General features: G+C 41.0%; 1 protein-coding gene across 1 annotated transcript in view; it reads left to right on the top strand.

Moving 5' to 3' along the window:
* Positions 1-21,759, top strand: part of LOC124777829 (serine/threonine-protein phosphatase 6 regulatory ankyrin repeat subunit C-like) — a 384,246-nt gene that overhangs the window by 9,881 nt on the left and 352,606 nt on the right. Inside the window, exon 2 of the mRNA XM_047253358.1 lies at positions 18,374-18,663. Coding sequence (XP_047109314.1) covers positions 18,415-18,663 — 249 coding nt within the window. The 5' untranslated portion in view covers positions 18,374-18,414. The remainder of the gene's footprint in view (positions 1-18,373; positions 18,664-21,759) is intronic.

Here is a 21,759-nt window from a genome sequence, read left to right as displayed (position 1 = left end):
GGGAGGGGGAGGTAGAGAAGAGGGAGGGGGAGAGGAGAGAAGTAGAGAAAAGAGCAGAAGGAGTATTGGTGGAACAGAAGACATGTGTAGTGCTGAAGTGGAAGCAGGGAAGGGGATTAGTGAAGGGTGAGACCAGGGGTTAAGGGAATGAAGGATATGTTGTAGAGAGGGTTCCTGCTGTACAGTTCAGAAAATCAGGTGTTGGTAGGAAGAATCCAGTTGGTGCAGGCCATGAAGCAGTCTTTAAAGTGAAGCACCTTGTTTTGGGCAGCATTTTCAGTAACTGGATGGTCCAGCTGCCTCTTGATTACAATTTGGCAGTGGCCATTTATGCAGACAGACAGCGTACTATCTGTCATACCCAAGCTGAGAGAGTGCAGTAGTTGCAGCTTAGTTTGTATATCACACAGGGATAGGACATGCTTGTGGCAGGAATGGATAGGTGGTAGTTGGAGAATGTATGGGACAGGTTTTGCCTCTAGGTCTGTTGTAGGATATGAACCACGAGGCAAGGGGGTTGGGAGCAGTGTTGGAATGGGGGTTGATGAGGATACTGCATTGGTGAAGTTCTCCTTGGACAGACAGTGGGTGTTTTGGAGGTGGTGTGTGACTGGAGAGGCAAGGCACAGGAGATATGTTTTTGACAAGGTTGAGAAGGTATTTTGGTCTGTGAAGGCCTGGATGAGACCCTTGGGATATTTGGAGAGGGACTACTCATCATTATAGATGTGATGACCACAGGTGATGAGATTATATGGAAGGCACTCCTTGGTGTGGAATGGATGGCAGCTGTTGAAATGGAGGTTTTTTGGTGGTTGGTAGGTTTGAAATGGGTGGAGATACTGATGTAGCTCTCCTTGAGGTAGAGGTCAACATTGGGGAAGGTCGCTTGTTGGGTTGAGGAGGACCCGGCTTGGCAAATAGGGAAGAAGTTGTCGAGGTTCTGAAGGAATGTGGATAGTGTCTTCTCACTCTCATTCCAGATCATGTAGATTTCATCAGTGAACCTGAAACACATGAGGATTTTGGGAGTCTGGGTTGTTAGTAAGGGTTCCCCTAGAGGGCATGTGAATCAATTGGCCTAGAATGGTGCCATGTTGGTGCCCATTGCTGTAGCACAGCAGTTTATAAATAACACAGGTTTGTTTGAAGGTGATGCATGCAAGGGGACTTAGTATGTGGATGTGGACTTAGTTGGTCATGATGAGCATGAATTGTGTCCAGTTACCTCAAGGTTGGGTACATCATTTCCTTTCTTCACAACAAATCTACCCATCACCAATATTGCCCCCACTTCAATTGCTGCCACCCATTCTATAGCAAGAAGTCCCTTCCATACAGCCTAGCCACCTATGGTCATGGCATTTGTAGTGATGAGCAGTCTCTCTTCAAATATGCCAAGAGTCTCACTCAGCCTCCACAGACTGAAATTATGCTCTCAACTTTGTTTGGAAACAGTTAACCCACACCTTGTCTCTCCAGTCACCTACCGCCTCCAAATACCCGTTGTCCAGACACAAAAGAGCACTCCTTTCTTGATAAAGTACCACCAGGACTGCAACAATGGAATCACATTGTCCACCAGGGTTTTCAGCTACCACTTGGCATTCCCTGCAATGCAGAATAGCCTTCCCACTATCCTCCCCACCCTCCCACAGTAGTATGCCTGCCTAACCCAATGCAATATCCTTGTTCATTCCTACTCCACCCTTTCTCCCACTCCCTTGCCTCATGGCTCTTATTCCTGCAAGAGACCTAGATGAAAAATCTGGCCCTACACCCTCACACTACCACCTACTCCAGTCCCATCACAGACATCTCTTACCCAGCAGTGGCAGGGCTATCTGTGTAAGCAGCTATTTGATCTGCAGACTAAGCTGCAACCACTTGCCCTTTCTATGTGGGCATGATTACTAACAAGCTGTCTGCCCACTTGAATAGCCCCCACCAAACTCTGGTCAAGAAACAGCTGGACCACCCAGTTGCTGAACACTATGCCCAATATGGTGTGCTTCACTTTAATGACTGTTTCACAGCCTATGCCACATGGATTCTTCCTACCAACACCTGGTTTTTAACTGCGGAAGTGGGAACTCCCCCTACATCATATCTTTTTTTCTCATAGCACTCCTGGCCTCAACCTTCACTAGTCCCTGCCCTCCTTCCCTGCTCCCACCCAGCATCACACACACCTTCCACACCACCAATGCTCTAGTCAGTCTTTTCTTTGTCTCCTGCTTCTCTCCTCTCCCCCCCCCCCCCCCAACAGTCATCACAGCCTTCTGTCAATGTCAATGTATCTAGCAGCCCTGCATTCCCACACAGGCACCAGAGCATCTTCCCCCACCTCTACCCTGCTATCCCTTCACCTCCTTACCCCATGCCTCCTCCTTACTCCTACTGCCCTCCCTAGCAGATAGCTTTTCACATCAGACTTGTTTGTACGAGGATTCCAATGCTTGGAGAGTGTCATCATGTGTGTATGAGTTCTGCTTGTGTGAATGTGTGTGTGTTTTCTATTTTGGAAGAAGGACTTTGTGTGTAAGCTTTATATTTTTGCAGTCTTTTCCTTTGTATCTGTCTGCAATTCAACACTTCTGCCATGTGTTGAGAAGCGATCTACCCTTTACATAATGTTGTCATTTCGTTCAGGACTTTCTGTTGTTTGATGTTCAAGTTTATTTTTTTTTTTAATCCTCACAGTAATCTTAGCGCCTGGAAGAGAAGGTCATAGTGCAGCAGGAGTTGATAATTTAGTTCTTAATCCAAATTTAATGAAGTAGATGTGATCCCCATAATAAATAGTTCTTTTGACCACAGTAGTCAAGCAGTAGCAATAAAATATGCATGTCAAACAGCTTTAACTGGGAAGGGAACAATTTAATTAGATAGAATAAAAAATGCTGGATCTTTTACTCTATCCAGAGTGAATTTACAGTATGAACAATGAGAAGATTTACCAGAACACAACAATAGAGCAGAAATTTATTTCCAAAAATATGCTTGCAACCTTATGGACCCAGTTTTTCCTTGCAACATATTTGAGACAATTACAATAGAAGCCAAGTGCTGCTTTAGAATTACATAAATTACTTATCCAGGACAATGGGAAGCACTTCAGAATGTATGATGTTTGATGATAGACATGTGTAAGTCTCCTAATAAATGGCCCAAACACATCCATATCATACACAGCCAGGAGAATAATAGAGAAGGTGTACAGCTGGTTCACTGCAAACTCAGATTAACACTTAATCTTATCGATACTCATATTACACAGTTTCATGCAACCAAAGACTAATTACAAACACCAGAAGTAGAGATCAATGGGCACATACAAGGTAAAACACCATGTATGAAATTCCTGGGCATTCAAGTGGATAATAAACTGAAGTGGCACCAGCGCATCACTAATGTAACAAAATTCTGCTAGCTTTGCACTTAAAAACATCTCTGATTTTGTTAATCAGCAAACAATATTGTTAGAATTTTGTAAATTCAACTTTATCCTATGCTATAACCTTTAGGGGCAGTGCAACTTAGGTCAATAAATATTTACTGGAGGGGATGTGCAGTAAGTATATTTTGTGAAGAAGGCAAACAAACACCCGAAGTGCAGTGTGAAGTGAAGAGTAGTGCTATGCATGCAAGTGATCACTCCATGCAGTAATTACCTTTGACATAGTCTCTCATTGATTTATGTTTGCTCTCTATTTTGCAATCGTTCTGTTGTTTGATTCTGTGTCTAAAAAAACTGTGAATGACTTAATAAGCCTGCAACAGTTGGTGACCCAACGTGATATTTGACTGTCACTGACACCTCACAGCATGCTGTGTCAAGCTAAGTAAGGAACATCCACATCAGCCTTATTGTGAATCTTTCACATTCTTGTCAACATCACTACATGATGTCAGATCCCCTACCAACTGCAGACATGCCTACAGGTGCAGTAATCAAACAGGTGACAGTAAAACTGCCATCTTATTGGCAATAGAATCCTGTGTTTTGGCTTGTGCAGCTAGAAAGCCAATTTGTGTTAGCGCACATAACCACGGATGACACAAAGTTGCAGCACTCAAAAAGGTAGGGCTGTGGAGCTGGAAAACATTCTGACTAACCACCAAGCACTCATTGCTACACAACTATCAACAACAACCAGATTGCCACACTCTCACAATCTGAGATGAAGGGATTGGAGAAGCTACTCTGCACTGAAGAGCCACAGGATTGCACTCATCACAGCTACTGTGCCACCTGCACACCTGCATACATTAGTGGGAAATGCTATTAACAAAGACATCCTGCAGAAGATCTGTTTATTGAGGCTACCACCTGACATGTGGAAGATGTCAGGTGGCACTGGCTATCTTGGTGTGCTTACACAATATGTGGATTGCGCAGCAGACAGCTATCCATCCTTGTGTGTTGCCATAGTTTTCCTATAGCCTTACGCAAATAACACCCTCACCGCAATACAAGCACAGATTGTTAAGCTTCATGCACAAGTTTCTGCCTTAGGAATTAGAGTACCAATCACCAGTCCCATCAACAACACACTCCAGAAAAGTGCAGCCAGGCACCCTTGTCAGCAAGAGCCTGCTGGTACCACTTACGTTTTGGTTCCAGGGTGTGGAAGTGCAATCCACTGTGCAAGTACTTAACAAGAAGTTAGTGATGGTGGCCACTCTCTCTCCAGATGGTAACCATCAACTCTTTGTAACTGAGCATAATACAAAGGTACACTTTCTGGTAGACTTGGGTGCTGACATGTCAGTTTATCCATTTGCAAAGCTGCAACTGTGATGACTGCCACTTTTTTGCTGCCATTGGTTCCACAATCTCAACATATGTTGAGTCAAGTTAATTTTTAACATAGACCTGTGATGCAAATTCAAGTGACAATTCTTCTTAGCAGACATAATGCACCTCATACTCAGAGCAACCTTCCTATTGTTCTATGGGCTCCTACCTACCTCTTTCACTGATGCCTCCTTGATACCACTACCAATCTGGTAAGCCAAGGGTGAGTATGTCACTTGGATGACACTGCAGTGTGGATGATAATCAGTGACTCTCTCTTAATAGAGATCTTAAAGCAGATCCTGGAGATCACACAGCAGACGCCCATGTTAGCACCTGTGTAGCACTCAACTGTACACTATGTATTAATCACACCAGACCACCATTTCATGTTTGATCATTCCACCTGACACTAGAGAAACTGAAGGTAGCAATGCAGGAATTCTCGTTTGTGCCCGCACAGGGAATAGGGTGCCCTTTGAGCAGTAGTTGGGCATCTCCAGTGCATGTGGTAACAAGAAGAATAATGGGTGCTGCCCATGTGGAGATTACAGACAGCTCAAAGTCAGAACCATCCCTGACTGTTATCCTGTCTTAGTGGCCCCTTATCAGTTATTGGGCCCACACAGCAGACAAACAAGGGGGGGGGGGGGGCTGCTGACCTCCCTTCAAGAGCTCAGATCGAAACATCGCCAGTGGATGTAAACAGTAACAGACTTTCCGCATGAACATGGAACTACTTGGTGAAAAGCCATGTGACAGAGATCCACCAATTGGAACTAATGTGACTAGTGTAGCACTCTGCCAAATTGGTGTTATAAACACGCCAGCAGAGTCAGAATGGCAGTGTGTACCAGCAGCTAGGACAGTTCCGGCAAATACAGGGTTATTACAAATGATTGAAGCGATTTCACAGCTCTACAATAACTTTATTATTTGAGATATTTTCACAATGCTTTGCACACAGATACAAAAACTCAAAAAGTTTTTTTAGGCATTCACAAATGTTCGATATGTGCCCCTTTAGTGATTCGGCAGACATCAAGCCGATAATCAAGTTCCTCCCACACTCGGTGCAGCATTTCCCCATCAATGAGTTCGAAAGCATCGTTGATGCGAGCTCACAGTTCTGGCACATTTCTTGGTAGAGGAGGTTTAAACACTGAATCTTTCACATAACCCCACAGAAAGAAATCGCATGGGGTTAAGTAGGGAGAGCGTGGAGGCCATGACATGAATTGCTGATTGTGATCTCCACCACGACCGATCCATCGGTTTTCCAATCTCCTGTTTAAGAAATGCCGAACATCATGACGGAAGTGCGGTGGAGCACCATCCTGTTGAAAGATGAAGTCGGCGCTGTTGGTCTCCAGTTGTGGCTTGAGCCAATTTTCCAGCATGTCCAGATACACGTGTCCTGTAATGTTTTTTTCGCAGAAGAAAAAGGGGCCGTAAACTTTAAACCGTGAAATTGCACAAAACATGTTAACTTTTGTTGAATTGCGAATTTGTTGCACGAATGCATGAGGATTCTCTCCCGCCCAGATTCGCACATTGTGTCTGTTCATTTCACCATTAAGAAAAAATGTTGCTTCATCGCTGAAAACAAGTTTCGCACTGAATGCATCCTCTTCCATGAGCTGTTGCAACCGCGCCGAAAATTCAAAGCGTTTGACTTTGTCATCAGGTGTCAGGGCTTGTAGCAATTGTAAACGGTAAGGCGTCTGCTTTAGCCTTTTCCGTAAGATTTTCCAAACCGTCGGCTGTGGTACGTTTAGCTCCCTGCTTGCTTTATTCGTCGACTTCTGTGGGCTACACGTGAAACTTGCCCGCATGCGTTCAACCGTTTCTTCGCTCACTGCAGGGCGACCCATTGATTTCCCCTTACAGAGGCATCCAGAAGCTTTAAACTGCGCATACCATCGCCAAATGGAGTTAGCAGTTGATGGATCTTTGTTGAACTTCGTCCTGAAGTGTCGTTGCACTGTTATGACTGATTGATGTGAGTGCATTTCAAGCACGACATACGCTTTCTCGGCTCCTGTCGCCATTTTGTCTCACTGCGCTCTCGAGCGCTCTGGCGGCAGAAACCTGAAGTGCGGCTTCACCCGAACAAAACTTTGTGAGTTTTTCTACGTATCTGTAGTGTGTCGTGACCATATGTCAATGAATGGAGCTACAGTGAATTTATGAAATCGCTTCAATCATTTGTAATAGCCCTGTACCTACGCTGGCTCTAGCATAGTAGACACTTTCTGTAGCCTTCAGCAGAAAGCTGCATCTTTGTAATTGTGTAGAGTAGTGTTTTGGTTATTATTTTCTTTTCATTGTCTTGTACTCTTATCTGGTTTTGTCACCACAAGAATTGTTGTTCTTCTTGTTGTTCTTGCATTTGGAAATTAGTGCATGCCAAGAAGGCATTTTAGTTATAATAAGGTGTGTTCAGACTTGATCGTCAGCTCTTTCCTGCTGACCACAGGACACTACATATCCAATATTGCAGATGTAAGATGTTGCATTCAACGTCCATGCTAAGTGCATTCTGACTATCCTGGTTTTGCTATGTGGATTTTTCGAAGTACTTGTGGAAACAGACAACATTGCTAAGAGTGCTGTCTGCACACCATTTGGATTGTTTGAATTCACTTGAATGCCTTTTGAGCTTTGGAATGCTGCCCAGATGTTTCAACAATTCATGATTGACATTACACATAACCTAGATTTTTTTTTTTATGTGTATATCGACTATGTTTTCACTATCTCAGGCTCTAACGCAGAGCACCTGTCACACTTGTGGCAAATTTTCACTCCTCTTCATGCACATAGTCTGCTTATCAACCCGTCAAAGTGCATTTTTGGAGCAGCAGAAGTTCAATTCCTAGGCTACACTATCAATCCTCAAGGCCACAGCAGAAAGGCAAAGCTATAGTTAATTTTGCCCATCCTAAGACAGTTAGAGAACTATGACAATTTCTTTACATCACCAGTTTCTGTCGTTGTTGGTTTACAACCATGTCCTACCCACTGCACCATTGAATGAATTCTTGCATGGTGCACAGAGGCCAAAGGGCAAACTGCCATGGAATAATGAGGCCAAGCTGGCATTTATAATGTGAAGACTGCCATCACAGAAGCTACTCTATTAGCACACCCAGTTCCACAGGCATCTCTCAGCCTAATGGTTGATATATCTGCCACTGCTATCAGTGCTCTGCAACAGCAAGTAGGGGGACACTGGCAGTCCTTGTCCTTTCTCAATCAAAATTTATCACCATCACAGCATAATTGGGTCCACATATCATTGTGAACTGTACACAGTTTGTGCATCCGGTAAGGATATTTGCCATTATGTTAGAGGGATGGCTATTCATCCTTGTCACAGATCACAAGCCTCTGACATACACTTTCTGCCAGCATCCAGAGAAAGCATCACAATATGAGCTGCACCATCTAGACAATATCAGGCAGTTTGCCAACCTCATAGTCCCTGTTGATGGAGACCTGACCTGAATGTGCCAGAAGACACTCTCTGTCAGATCAAAGTGATCACTGATGCAGTTGATTTTGAAGCTCTTGCTGCAGTGCAACAAGCACTCAGTGAGCTGCAAGACTTTTGGATACAACCATCAGTCCTACTGTTCCACCATTCTACAGTAACTTTGTCAAACATGCTGCTGTATTGTGACATTGCAATTACCATACCATGACCATTTGTGACTGTTGATTTTCGGCAGCAGGCAATCACCTCCTTACATGACCTGTAGCATCCTGGAGTATGGGGCACTATGAACATGGTGAAGTGAGCTCCTGTTTGGCCAAACATGCACAAAGAGTATAAGGAATATGTGCACCAATGTATGGCCTGTAAGTGGAAAAAGTTAGGCGACATGATAGGGTACCTCTTGGCATGTTCATTCTACTGAACTAAAGATTTAAACATGTGCATCCGGACATTGCTGGACTGCTCCCACCATCAGAAGGGTATACCTGCTGCCTTGCAGCCATTGATCATTTCAAATGCTGGGTGGAGGTGTTGCCTATGGCTGAGATTACCAACAAAACCATCATGATCACATTCTTCTGGTGATGGACTGCCCATTTTGGTATACCACTAAAAGTTACAGCAGACCAAGGAAGACAATTCAGATCATATCTGTTCAAAGCACTCACCATTCTACTGGATATGAAGTGTATTGGAACCACAGCTTACCCCCTGGCACTGAATGGCATAACTGCGTGAATGCACCAGAAATTGAAAGTGTCTCTTTGGTATCATGAATTGCAATGGTTGACAGAGAGATTGCCCATTGTCCTCATGGACCTCTGTGTGTCACTGAAAGAAGATCTGAAAGCCATGAGTGAGGGACTTGTATATGGACACCCTATAGAAGTGCCCAATGAGTTCTTCAAAATATGTCAAATGGTCACACTGAACTGTCAGACTTCTTACACATGCCATGTGCACAAATCCAGCAGATATGTCCCATTGCTCTGGAAGACAGCAGTCCTATGACCCCTTTGTTTCTGATGAGCTGCTGAGATGTGATTAAGTTTTTTTATGGCATGACGCAGTGCACAAGCCACTGCGGCCATCTTACAATGGACCGTATCATATACACATCAAAAAAAGTTTTGCATCACCTCGGTTCTGAGAGTTCTGGAACCTGTACAGAAAATTGGAATAGAGATCAACATAAACATCATTTCTGCCCTTTTTATTGCCCATGAAAACCACACATTGCATGTTGTACCACCATACAGCAAGACCTTCAGAGGTGGTGGTACAGATTGCTGTACACACGGGTACCTCTAATACCCAGTAGCACATCCTCTTGCATTGATGCATGCCTGTATTCATTGTGGCATACTGTCCACAAGTTCATCAAGGCACTGTTGGTCCAGATTGTCACACTCCTCAACGATGATTCGGCATAGATCCCTCAGAGTGGTTGGTGGGTCACATCATCCATAAACAGCCCTTTTCAATCAATCCCATGCATGTTTGATAGGGTTCATGTCTGGAGAACATGATGGCCACTCTAGTCGAGCGATAACGTTATCCTGAAGGAAGTCATTTACGAGATGTGCGTGATGGGGGTGTGAATTGCCATCGATGAAGACAAATGCCTCGCCAATATGCTGCCGATATAGTTTCATTATCAGTCAGAGGATGGCTTTCATGTATCGTGCAGCTGTTATTGTGCCTTCCATGACCACTAGTGGCATATTTCAGCCCCACATAATGCCATCCCAAAACAGTACGGAACCTCCACCTTGCTGCACTCACTGAACAGTGTGCCTAAGGCGTTCAGCCTGACTGGGTTGTCTCCAAACACGTCTCCGACAGTTGTCTGGTTGAAGGCATATGCGACACTCATTGGTGAAGAGAATCTGATCACAATGCTGAGCAGTCCATTCAGCATGTTGTTGGGCCCATCAGTACCATGCTGCATGGTGTCGTGGTTGCAAAGATGGACCTTGCCATGTATGTCGGGAGTGAAGTTGTGCATTATGCAGCCTATTGCACACAGTTTGAGTCGTAACTCGCTGCCCTGTGGCTGCACGAAAAGCATTATTCATCATGGTAGCATTGCTGTCAGGATTTCCCCGAGCCATAATCCATAGGTAGCGGTCATCTCCTGCAGTAGTAGCCCTTGGGCAGCCTGAGCGAGGCATGTTGTTGACAGTTCCTGTCTCTCTGTATCTCCTCCATGTCTGAACAACATCACTTGGATTCACTCTAAGGCACCTGGACACTTCCTTTGTTGAGAGGCTTTCCTGGGACAAAGTATCAATGCAGACACAATTGAACCGTGGTATTGAAAGTCTAAGCATGGTTGAGCTACAGACAATATGAGCCGTGTACCTCTTTCCTGGTGGAATGACTGGAAACTGATCGGCTGCTGGACCCCCTCTGTCTAATAGGTGCTGCTCCTGCATGGTTGATTGAATCTTTCGGCGGGCTTAGTGACATCTCTGAACAGTCAAAGGGACTGTGTCTGTGATACAATATCCACAGTCAACATCTATCTTCAAGAGTTCTGGGAACCTGGGTAATGCAAAACTTTTTTTGATGGGTGTGTTATCAGTAGGGAGAAAAATGTTTTCGAGGTCAACATGATGGGTACACCAACCACGATCACCATCAACAGGCTCAACCCAGCTTTCAGCACTCCCTACACTGGTAGAGAGTCATCCACAGTCACACCCACCATGGACTCTACAAACACACCAGCTGCTCTGCCGCTCACCATGGATAAGCTGCAGTGGATGTTGGAGGCTACCTTTGATGACTCAGCAACAGCCTGCACAAGACATGTTGTGAACTGATCCAGATGAAATGTCTGATTCAAAAGGAAATATTGTCGATATTAAAGGGTCAGAGGTGAAGTGCAATGTTAAGTGAAGTGTAATGTTACACACGCAAGTGATTACCTTTTCAGTGATTATCTTCGACACAATCTCTCTTTGATTTATGCTTGTTCTCATCTTATAATCATTCTGTTGTTTGAGGGTCCATCTAAAAAAAAAACATCAAATGAGCTATGGGATGGTTTCAATTGTTGCAATAAAGTGAATTTATTAACCCCACAACACATCTTACAATAAGATCTTCAGCACTCTAGGGTTCTTACAGTTACTCTGACAATACTCTGTAATGGTATCTATGTCTACACTTTGCAACCACTATGGATTAGATTTGTAGTTAATGATAAGAGTGAATAAATTATGAACTGTGTAATTGAAAACCAAAATGCTAGACGGAAAAAAAAAGAACTTCCATGTAGACCACACTTTACTGTGTAGGGTTAGAAAGGAATTTTATATTTTGTTGCTATAGTCTTTAATAGGTTACCAGCAGACATCAGGCAGGAAATTGTAAATCCCCACTCCTAAAATTTATCAAATGATTTGGACTCAGGAAAATAAATGTCACATGACTTTAATGTTTACATTAAACATGCGTGTATTCTGCCAGTATACAAACATCTGATTACGTTCTTTGCAAACTTAGCTAAATGCTATGTTCCAAGTATAATATAAAAACAGCTGCTGAGTAAAGTCAGTTCAGCAGTGTCTTTTTTCAGTCTTGCTGTTTTTATCCTAATATGCATAGAAATGAAGAAAGTTATTTAGAGGTAGTTATAAGAGTTGGCAGTGCGAGTAGGTCAGTAGTGTTAATAATTTGTTGTTTGTATACTTTCAAATTATGGTCTGCAGTGGTTGCTTCTGTCTGTTAATGTATAACTAGATTTCTTACTCATCCCTGAAGATTCTTAACATCACAGTGGTATTTACAGAACATAATTTGTGAATGAATGAATTTTCTTCTTTTTTTATTCAACATCTGAGCTCACATAGTTGTTATGGTGAAGTAACATGGTGCAAAGGTGGCAAAAATATGGGCGGGTATGGCCTTGGCATATGGATCAGTCTTCATTCCATTTCGACAACACTGGAAACTATGAACAACAATTCATTCTTTAACAGAAATGGCCATCCATTTGTACATATTTTGTTAACATTACCATTTATTGCAGCAATTTTTTGAGAGAAGGTATTTTCCTGAAACTGAATGTGGCTGTGGACCCAAGCTTGAAAAATGCAATTATTACAGCAATACTGATGGCAGCTTTACTTAAATTACAAATCTCTAGAATATGGCACATATTAATTCACATTTAGTGACAGAGCACAATCTTGCATTGGTCAAGATTGTGGAAGTGAATAAGCCATATATCATTTCAGAATAAACTGGCTGGGATGATAGCAAAATCTTTAAGAGGGGGGGGGGGGGGGGGGGGGGGGCTGGCACTGAAACTCATTGGAGTACCTCTTTTTTAGGCTATGATCAGTCTCCAATGATTCAACATCGAATGAAATTAAGCTTAATTAGAAGCATAGACAGGAAGGTTGTAGAGATGTTAAAATATCACAAGATTCTCATAAAAGCACAGTGAAAAATAATGTTAGTACATTGCATTAGAAAATCAGGCGATTAAAAAAAAGTAGATGAGCTTCTTATTTGCTTAGAAGATTTAGAAACTAAGGATGGAATGGATGTACTATGCCTGTCTAAAAAAATATAGTCACAGATGTGGAAAAGGTAAATGTATGTGGATATAGGCCTTCAACACATGTAACTAGAGACACTATGGAGAGAGAAGGAGTTGCCATATATGTTAAAATTTATCATAGTGTGAAAAATTTAGAAATTAAACAAAATTGAGTAGGGCAACATAGAGAAGCATATGCATGTGATCTTGAACTAAATAATGGTACTTTTATAATTGTAGCTGTGTATAGGTCCCCCATTAGGAAATTTTCAGCTATTTTTGAAAAACTTGCATTTTTTGTTGTGATATCTGTCTGAGGGAGGGGAGCAAATTATTGTTTGTGGGGATTTAAATGGAGATTTTCTGAAAGATTCTGATGGAAACCTTGACCTTGAAGAATTACTTGGTTTTTTCAATTTGACATCAATTTGGTTTTCCAACTCAGGCAGTACAGAAAAGCAACACACTGATAAATAATATTTTTATCGACAAAGATAAATTTAATCAAACAAAAACTTTTCCTGTTAAGATTAGTCTGTCTGATCATGATGCACAGCTAGTTACAGTATATGAAATAGTTCCATACAGCAATGTGAAGCAGTTCTTCAAAATAGTGCATTCAATTAATAATTTAACAACTGCAAATTTTAGAGAAAGCTTGCAACAGTTAGACTGGGATGAGGTTATAACTCTGGCAATGCACCAATTTGCTATTGCAGCATGTAGATAATATCCAAGTTTGGTATTTGAGTACAGTATAATGTTACCCTCTGGGAGGATTTTTACAAATTTAACCGTGAAATGCCTAAAGGATTTTTGCTTATCAGACTTGAAATTAAAGTTACGTAAAAACACAGGAAGTATCAGATCCAATTTAGATAATGTTTTTAACTAATCAAATTTATTCAAATGAAAAGGAATATGGTCATCAGCCTAATTAGGCATAGAAATGCGAAACATTTCTTTGAAAAGAAAGTAAATAGTTTTGGTGGAAAAACACCACCTATACTCCTTTCTTACGAAAGTGTAATGAACTCTATCACAAGCAGAAAAATGTTATAGTGGATAAAAGCAGTTATTGTGAGATATTCAAGTTGTCACAGAGACAAATGACACCTTAACACTCATCAACAGTAAATACTTTGCTAAACCTGAATTACTTCATCATCACAGCTATTGCAATTCATTACCAAACCAGAAATGGCCATGCACCTAGTCTTATTTCATCAGATATTTTCTACACAGCACAAATTTAATTAAAATTCACTTGCATTAAGATTCACACATTCCTTAGTAAGCAATGTTGTAACTGTTTTAGTGAGCAAGGACACTCATAGTAGATTTACCTTCAGATTACCAGTAAGTAGGGGGCTCCCAATCTGATATTACACTTTTAATCACACAATATGCACAAAACTCAACATAAACTTTAAAAGCACTTGCTATATTCATTAATCAAGTAACTTTATGCGTTTTGAACAACTCACAATGTGGGAGGCCCTTAATCTTGACTGTTATTATAAAGCTGAGTGGACACACTTTCTGAAGCAAATTAAAATCAGTAAACTCTGGTAACACTCTTTCATAAATTTGACTCACCTTATATGCCTTTTCAACAGTTAATGCAGCAGATATTTTTAACATATATTGAATTTCAAATCTATCTTTGAAAACATTTACTTTAACTAACTGCAGCATAACTTGTTAACTGTTTGTCATCAGCACAGTCATTGATAGCCAGAATTTAAGCAAATAATCATTAAAACCACAAAAACTTTAAAACAAAGCAGTTCAATTACTAGGGAGGCTTTCATAAAAGCTACACTCACTTCCCCCCTCAACTTCAACAAAATGTGCAGTAATTTAAGGCAAATTTTTGCACTCAGTTTCAAGCACAAGTAACCAAACACTTGTTTTTGATTATCAGTTCTCATACTCAGAGCACCTGGAAATCATTGTCCAAAAGGAGAGCATCCTAACAGGTATCATGATAGGAAACAATTCAAGGTAGGTACACGAATTTAACATGAGTTATCTTATATTTGCACATACTAAATGTGCTGATCCAACACTTTACAAAAGGTCTGACTTCTCCTCTCTGCTGAAGTGATTGCGCAAGGTTGGTGGCGAGTACATAACAACAGGTGGGCTTTCCGTTGGAAGTGATATGCTCTGTTATTTTCTTCTTGATGATGATCATCAGTCTTTATGGTATTTTCCAGCATCAGAGCAATGTACTAGAGCCATTCATCCACCTGAGGCTTTTCCATAATATTTCCAAACACTGAAAGCCTCACTCAGCACCTTTACAATGCACCTTCCAATTACTAGCTGCCGACTGTACAGTTGCTAGTCTCCGACTGCATTGTTCCATCTTTTCCTTTGCACCAACCACATTTTGCGTCCACTAACTCACTTTCGTTTCAAAGGAGAAGCACACAAAGTTTTCATTTATACAGTTCAAAAGTCCTAAGTGTGAATCAGCATATACATAGTTGTATATTCATATCTTTTACAAAATCCTTTCATTTGCACATATTAGTAAATCAACAGAAAAATACATATAATCAAAGTCTTCCGCCTCCAAATGATGCAAAGTATTCTTAAGGTGAAGAGAAAACATAGTGCATATCTTTCTACATCTTTACAGAATATCAAAGATTACATACCGAAGAAAACATACTTTATGTAAAGCATAATTAATCAGAAAAAATATTTAGTATCTTAACAATGGCATTACAAGGTGTATGGGGAAATTGATGCTAATTTAAAATTTAACATATTTTGTGATACCTTTGTGAGTACACCTGGAAACAGTTTCTCTAAGAAAAACATAATCATAAGAAACCATCTAAAAAACCATGGCTTAATAAAGGGATACAAATATAAATAGAAAATGGAAATGTATCTTATAGCTATAAAGAATAATGATCCAGAAACAGTCAAACACTAAAAAACTACTGCACTGTTTTAAGAAAAGTTATTAAAAAGTCCAGAAGTATGTGCATTATGTCTGAGATGAGCACCTCTGATAACAAAATTAAAACAATTTGGAATGTTGTTATAAGGGAAACAGGGCCACCGAGAGCACACAATGACTGTATTTCTGTCAAACTCAGTGAAAACTTTGTTAACAAAAAGCAGCAATAGAAAATAGTTTTAATAATCCTTTATTAAGTGCTGTAGTGAAACCAGGATCCAGCTATTCACTAGAAAATGCAAGGCTGTGTATGGAAGAGGTAATACCTACGTTTGATAAAAGTTGAAATTCAAACCACTTCTCCTACTGAAATTAGGAAAATAATAAATTCACTCAGGGGTCACATGGAATTCCTAACAGAGTACTAAAAGCTTGTTCCCAACAGATAAGTAGGACTCTCAGCCATATATGTAGTAGCTCACTGAAAAAGGGCACTTTTCCAGATAGACTGAACATGCTATTGTTAAATCACTGCATAGAAAAGGGGATAGGTCCGACAGCTTTATCCAAAATTCTTGAGAAACTAAGGCTTTTCACTGGAAAATGCTATGTAAGCTTTCTCTTATCAAATATTAAATGCTCTGAGTAACTGAACATAACCCATTGGGATATTTTGTGATCTCTCAAAGGCTTCTGACTGTGTGATTCTTGAAATTCTTCTAGATAAACATAAGTATTGTGGTATGAGTGGAACAGTGCACATGTGGTTAATTCTTACTTAAAAGGAAGAATGCATTTGCCTAAAGCAATTTAGGGAAATCATGGAAAACCTATATCAGGATGGCCGGACATTGGTTTGAACCGCTGTCCTCCCAAGTTCAAGTCCAATGTGCTAATTACTGTGCCACTTCACTTGCTCTTAATATGTATCAATTACTTTACACTTTATATTCATGAAGTTGCAAAGCTAGGTATTTTGCTGATGATATGAGTATTGTAATCACACACACAAAAACAAAAACAAAAAAAATCAAGAATTAGCTGAGGAAATTGTAAATAATGTGTTTCAGAAAATTATTAAATGGTTCTCTGCAAATGGACTCTCACTAAATTTTGGGAAAACACAGTATATAAAGTTCTGTGCAGCCAATGACATGACACCATTGATAAATAAAGAGCCTGAGAAGAAGTCTGTTGCTAAGGCAGAATATTCAAAATTTCTGGGTGTGTGCACTGATGAGAAATTGAATTGGAAGAAACACATTGATGATCTCCTAAAACGGTTTGGTTCAGCTACTTATTCTACTAGGGTTATTGCGAATTTTGATGATAAACATATCAGTAAATTAGCCTACTATGCCTGTTTTCATTCACTGCTTTCATATGGCATCACGTTTTGGAGTAATTCATCATTAAGAGAAAAAGTATTCATTGCACAAAAGTGTGTAGTCAGAATAATAGTTGCAGCCCACCCAAGATCACCTTGCAGACATTTATTTAAGGCACTAGGGATATTCACAATACCTTTGGAATACATATATTCACTTGCGAAATTTGTTATTAAAAACCACCCCAGTTCAAAAATAATAGCAAAGTGCATAGCTACAACACTAGAAGAAAGGATGATCTCACTATTCAGAATGGGGTGAATTATGCTGGCACAAAAATCTTTGTACATTTAGCAAATAGCATTAGAAGTCTGACAGATAGCCAACCAGCATTTAAAAACAAATTGAATGTCAACTTCTTCTACTCAATAGATGACTTTTTAGATATGAAGTAAAAACTGAAAAATGATAATAATAATAAGTAGTAATAATGACAATGATAATAATTAAATCATGTAAAGAAAACATATGGTGTGTTAAACTGACACATCCCAAATCATTATGACATGTCGTATTCGTGATCTATGGAACAAATATTAATGTAATGTAATGTAATGAGTAATCGTCATGCAGTTCTTATTAATCACTTTAGAGGAAACACAAATCTGCATTACTGGGTGGGGATTTGAACCCTACTCCTCCCTGATGCGCATCTAAAGTGTTAATTATTGCACCACCTCAATTTGTATTTGTTCTAACAGTGGTCAAATGTTTGTTCTGTAATATTATACTAGGTTAGCCTGAGTTAAAAAAGAAAATCTAACATGTAACAGAAACGTAAATAAAAGCCCACCCATTTTTCTGGAATATGCAGTATCTTATAATATCTCATTCCAGATTGAATCCTCGAATTAATTACCATGGTCTTATAATTTATGTGAATCTATTAACCAATTTATTCTGTTCATTAGTAATTTTCTATTATTGTAAAATATATTGCACAGAGAGACTAACTTAAAATATTATGTGAAAATCTTTTTAATAGTATCCTCCTATTTTCAGTTTATTGGTTGATTGCTACTATCCCTCTTGACATATTATGCTATGATTCAAACAGTCACCTTAGGTTTGATTCAATTAGAAATATTATTGGACAACTTAACAAAAATTTCGTCCAGAATCTTATAGTTTCTTTGTGCTATAGTTATTTTTTAGATAAATGTATCATGTGACCTGTATCTATTTCATAAGTACTTTTTGCATATAGGTTTTACAGTACCTGGAGCTGATCTCCAGGCTAGAAATTTAATGGGTGAGGCGGCACTGCACATTGATTCTCGCTCTCATTCCCTGGAAACTTTTAAGTTTCTGCAGCAGTCAAGTATTCCAACTGACTCTCAGGACCTCCAAGGAAAAACTGTTCTTCATCATGCTGCTGAACGTGGGGATGCTGAAATGGTGAAATATCTACTAGATCAGAAATGTCTCCCTGTTGACTGCAGAGACAAGTATGGTCAAACTCCATTAATGTTAACAGCAGAATTTCCAAGAAGTGAGGTGTGTATGTTGATGATACTATTATTGCTGAAGATCACTTCTCATAGAGAATAAACAATATATATTAACAGCTGCTTTGTATTTGCTAACTTGTGGTACTAACTACAGCATGCTTCAGTGACTTTTTGTCGTTTCCATGGGCTGAGGCTTTAGATTTTCATATTAAGTTTCAGTGATGCAAGGTTCTGCATTTTTAACAAAATGTTTATTTCCCTGAAAAGTGAAGAAACAGCTAAGTAGGCCCACATTGTTCAGTAATAAGTAAGTTGAAGTAATAACATTGACAATATATATTTACAACACATGTGCTAGAACTCGCTCATTGACACCACTGTTATACAAACTCATATTGCAGAAACTTGTGAGTTCACTAAGGTAACATGTATATACACACAGTTTTGCTATAATAATATGATTGTGAATTGCACCTGTAAAAAAGTTTATTACTCAAAACATTTAAAATATTGCTGGCTTGCGCAGTTACCATATTAAATGTATTGAAAACATTCATTGATTCACTATCCAATTTATAATAGCATACACTGCTTCTTATTTAAGCTATTCCTTTATCTTTAAATCTTCCAGCAAATTTAGTCAGTGGGATTTGTTTAAATGATGGAAGAACTTAAGCAAATATTTGATGTGAAGGAGATATCAAGGTGGTAAGGTAATGACCACGGTTCTCTCTTCTAATCATCAATACTTTTATTACACGACAAACATACAGGTCGAAGACTAGGTGGGAACTGAGGTCCCGGAAGTATACGAAACAAAGATCAACTTGAAGACATAATACGCATATGGTGTTCTGGCCTATCGATCTGTGGATCTGTGGCACAAACTCCCCCCTGCAGTATGGAGTATGCACCAAAAGGTAGGGGGAGTGGGAGGGTTGGTGAGAGTTTAAGTGGGTTACAGTGAGTTCCTCCACATCTAACAGCACAGGCCGTGTTGGAGGAGAGTGTGGAGCAAATCATGGAACGCTGATGCTGAAGTCTTGAAGTGACGTCGGCAATCGTAGTCGTCGGCCGGTGTGGGAGTGCTGGTGTGGAAGGGTGTTGTCACCTTTCCACTTGGCCTAACATAAGCATGTAAGTTGTCACACATAGCACTTCGAGAGATTTTGAAACGATTCACTACACGTTGTGACACACCACCTAACGAGTCACACGAATCGTCACACGCAAGCAACACTAATGCAGTATCACCACTAACGATGACAGATAAACCACAAATGTCATTAGGATGAATGTGGGTAGAGAGCTCATAAGTGGCGCGTACTAATGGAGAGGTATGCTGAGCCGGTGGGGTGGGGAAACCGTAGCACGGTGAGGGCGGTGTGCTGCAAGTAGATGGGTGATTGTCAGGCGGTGAGGTCTGAGTTGGTATGGCAGGAACCTGCGGGCTACACCGGTTAGAAGAGCAGCATGGTGTGCTGTTGCATGAAGATGGAACTGTTATATTAGAGCCCTGGGAGCTGGGGCCTCTCCTATGGGAGCCTGGAGGCGGGAAACCCTGGAATGAGTGTGGGCTCGTTGATGGGGCTGGTGTAGGTGTGAGTTTACTTGAATTATGAGCAGATGAAGAAGGCCGAGGGTGGCCAGAGAGTGTAGTCTCTTCAATGGTGGGTGAGTTAGGGGAAAATTCGACGTGAGCAGGTTTAACCCTGTTGAGGGAGACAGTAGTTACTGAGCCCTTAATTACGATGTCCATTGTGTTACTGGTTCGTTTGACAACTCTGTACGGGCTTGTGTAAGGGGGCTGTAATGGGGCTTTTACAGTGTCATCATGAAGGAACACAAATTCGCAAGAGTCGAGCTCCTTGGGAACGTATGTGTGCGGCAGAGTGTGGCTGGAAGGGGGCGGGGGTTGAAGCTTGTTCCAGTGTAACCTCACCCGTTCTACCAAGGACGGCAGTTCGGACGGTTTGCTGACTGGAGTAGGAGCAACAAGTTCACCTGGCAGTGTAAGGGACTGGCCGTAGATGAACTCGGCCACTTAGCCTTTAAGGTCTTCCTTGAAAGTGGTCTGCAAACCGAGTAAGACGAATGGCAGGGCTTCCGTCCAAAGGAGGCTATGGCAATGTAGGGCCGTCTTAAGCGTCCTATGCCAATGTTCCATGAGGCCATTGCTTTGGGGGTGGTACGCCGTTGAATGAATTTTCTCGATGCTGCACAGCCTACATAGTTCAGAAAACAAGGCAGACTCAAATTCTCGGCCTTGGTTGGTCGTCAAGTAAACAGGGCAGCCAAAGCATGAAATCCAAGTGTCTATGAAGGATTGTGCCACTGATTTGGATGTAATATTGGGTAGCGGGGAAGCTTCCACCCAATGAGAGGTTCTGTCTATAATAGATAGCACGTGTCTGTAACCCGCGGAGGCGTGAGGGGGCCCACCAATTCGATGTGAACATGCTGGAAGTGACTGGGAGGAGCGGTAAAGCTGCATAGTGGGGGTGATGTGTGCCACGAAACTTTATTTTGTTGGCATGGAATGCAGGCATGGGCCCAGGCTTGGCAGTCGCGATGCATGTCACGCCAGATGAAGTGCTCTGAAATAAGTCTGATAGAGGCTCTCAAACCTGGATGAGCTAGGTTGTGTAATTTGTCGAACACTTGTCTCTGTAGAGGTTTGGGTATGAAGGGACCCAGCGTACCAGTTGATTCGTCACACCAAACCTTGCCTATGACACCGGGAAAGGTGGATCGCACAGGTTTGAGTGACAGGCTGTGATCGGAAATAAGGTCCATAGTGTCCATGTCGGCAGACTGCAGCTGAGGCAAGTTAGAGAGGTCTATCAGAGTTGTGAGAGCACCAACATTAGACAAAAAAATCTGTGACCACATTATCTGCACCCTTGATGTATCATATGTCAGAGGTAAATAGCAATATAAAGTCCAAATGACAGAAGCGTCTAGGTGGAGGGTCAGTCGAGGGGTTCTTTACAGCAGCAACCAAAGGTTTATGGTCGTTTAACATGTAGAAGTCCCTACCCTGAACCTCGATGAGAAAGTGTTTCACAGCCTCGTAAACTGCCAAGAGCTCCCTGTCAAAGGCTGAGTACTATTTTTGAGCACCATTGTGCTTCTTAGAAAA

This window comes from Schistocerca piceifrons, chromosome 1 (assembly GCF_021461385.2).
Source record: "Schistocerca piceifrons isolate TAMUIC-IGC-003096 chromosome 1, iqSchPice1.1, whole genome shotgun sequence".
NCBI lineage: Eukaryota > Metazoa > Arthropoda > Insecta > Orthoptera > Acrididae > Schistocerca > Schistocerca piceifrons.
The sequence above is the reverse complement of the archived record's forward strand: the minus strand, read 5'-3'. Positions and strand labels throughout refer to the sequence as shown.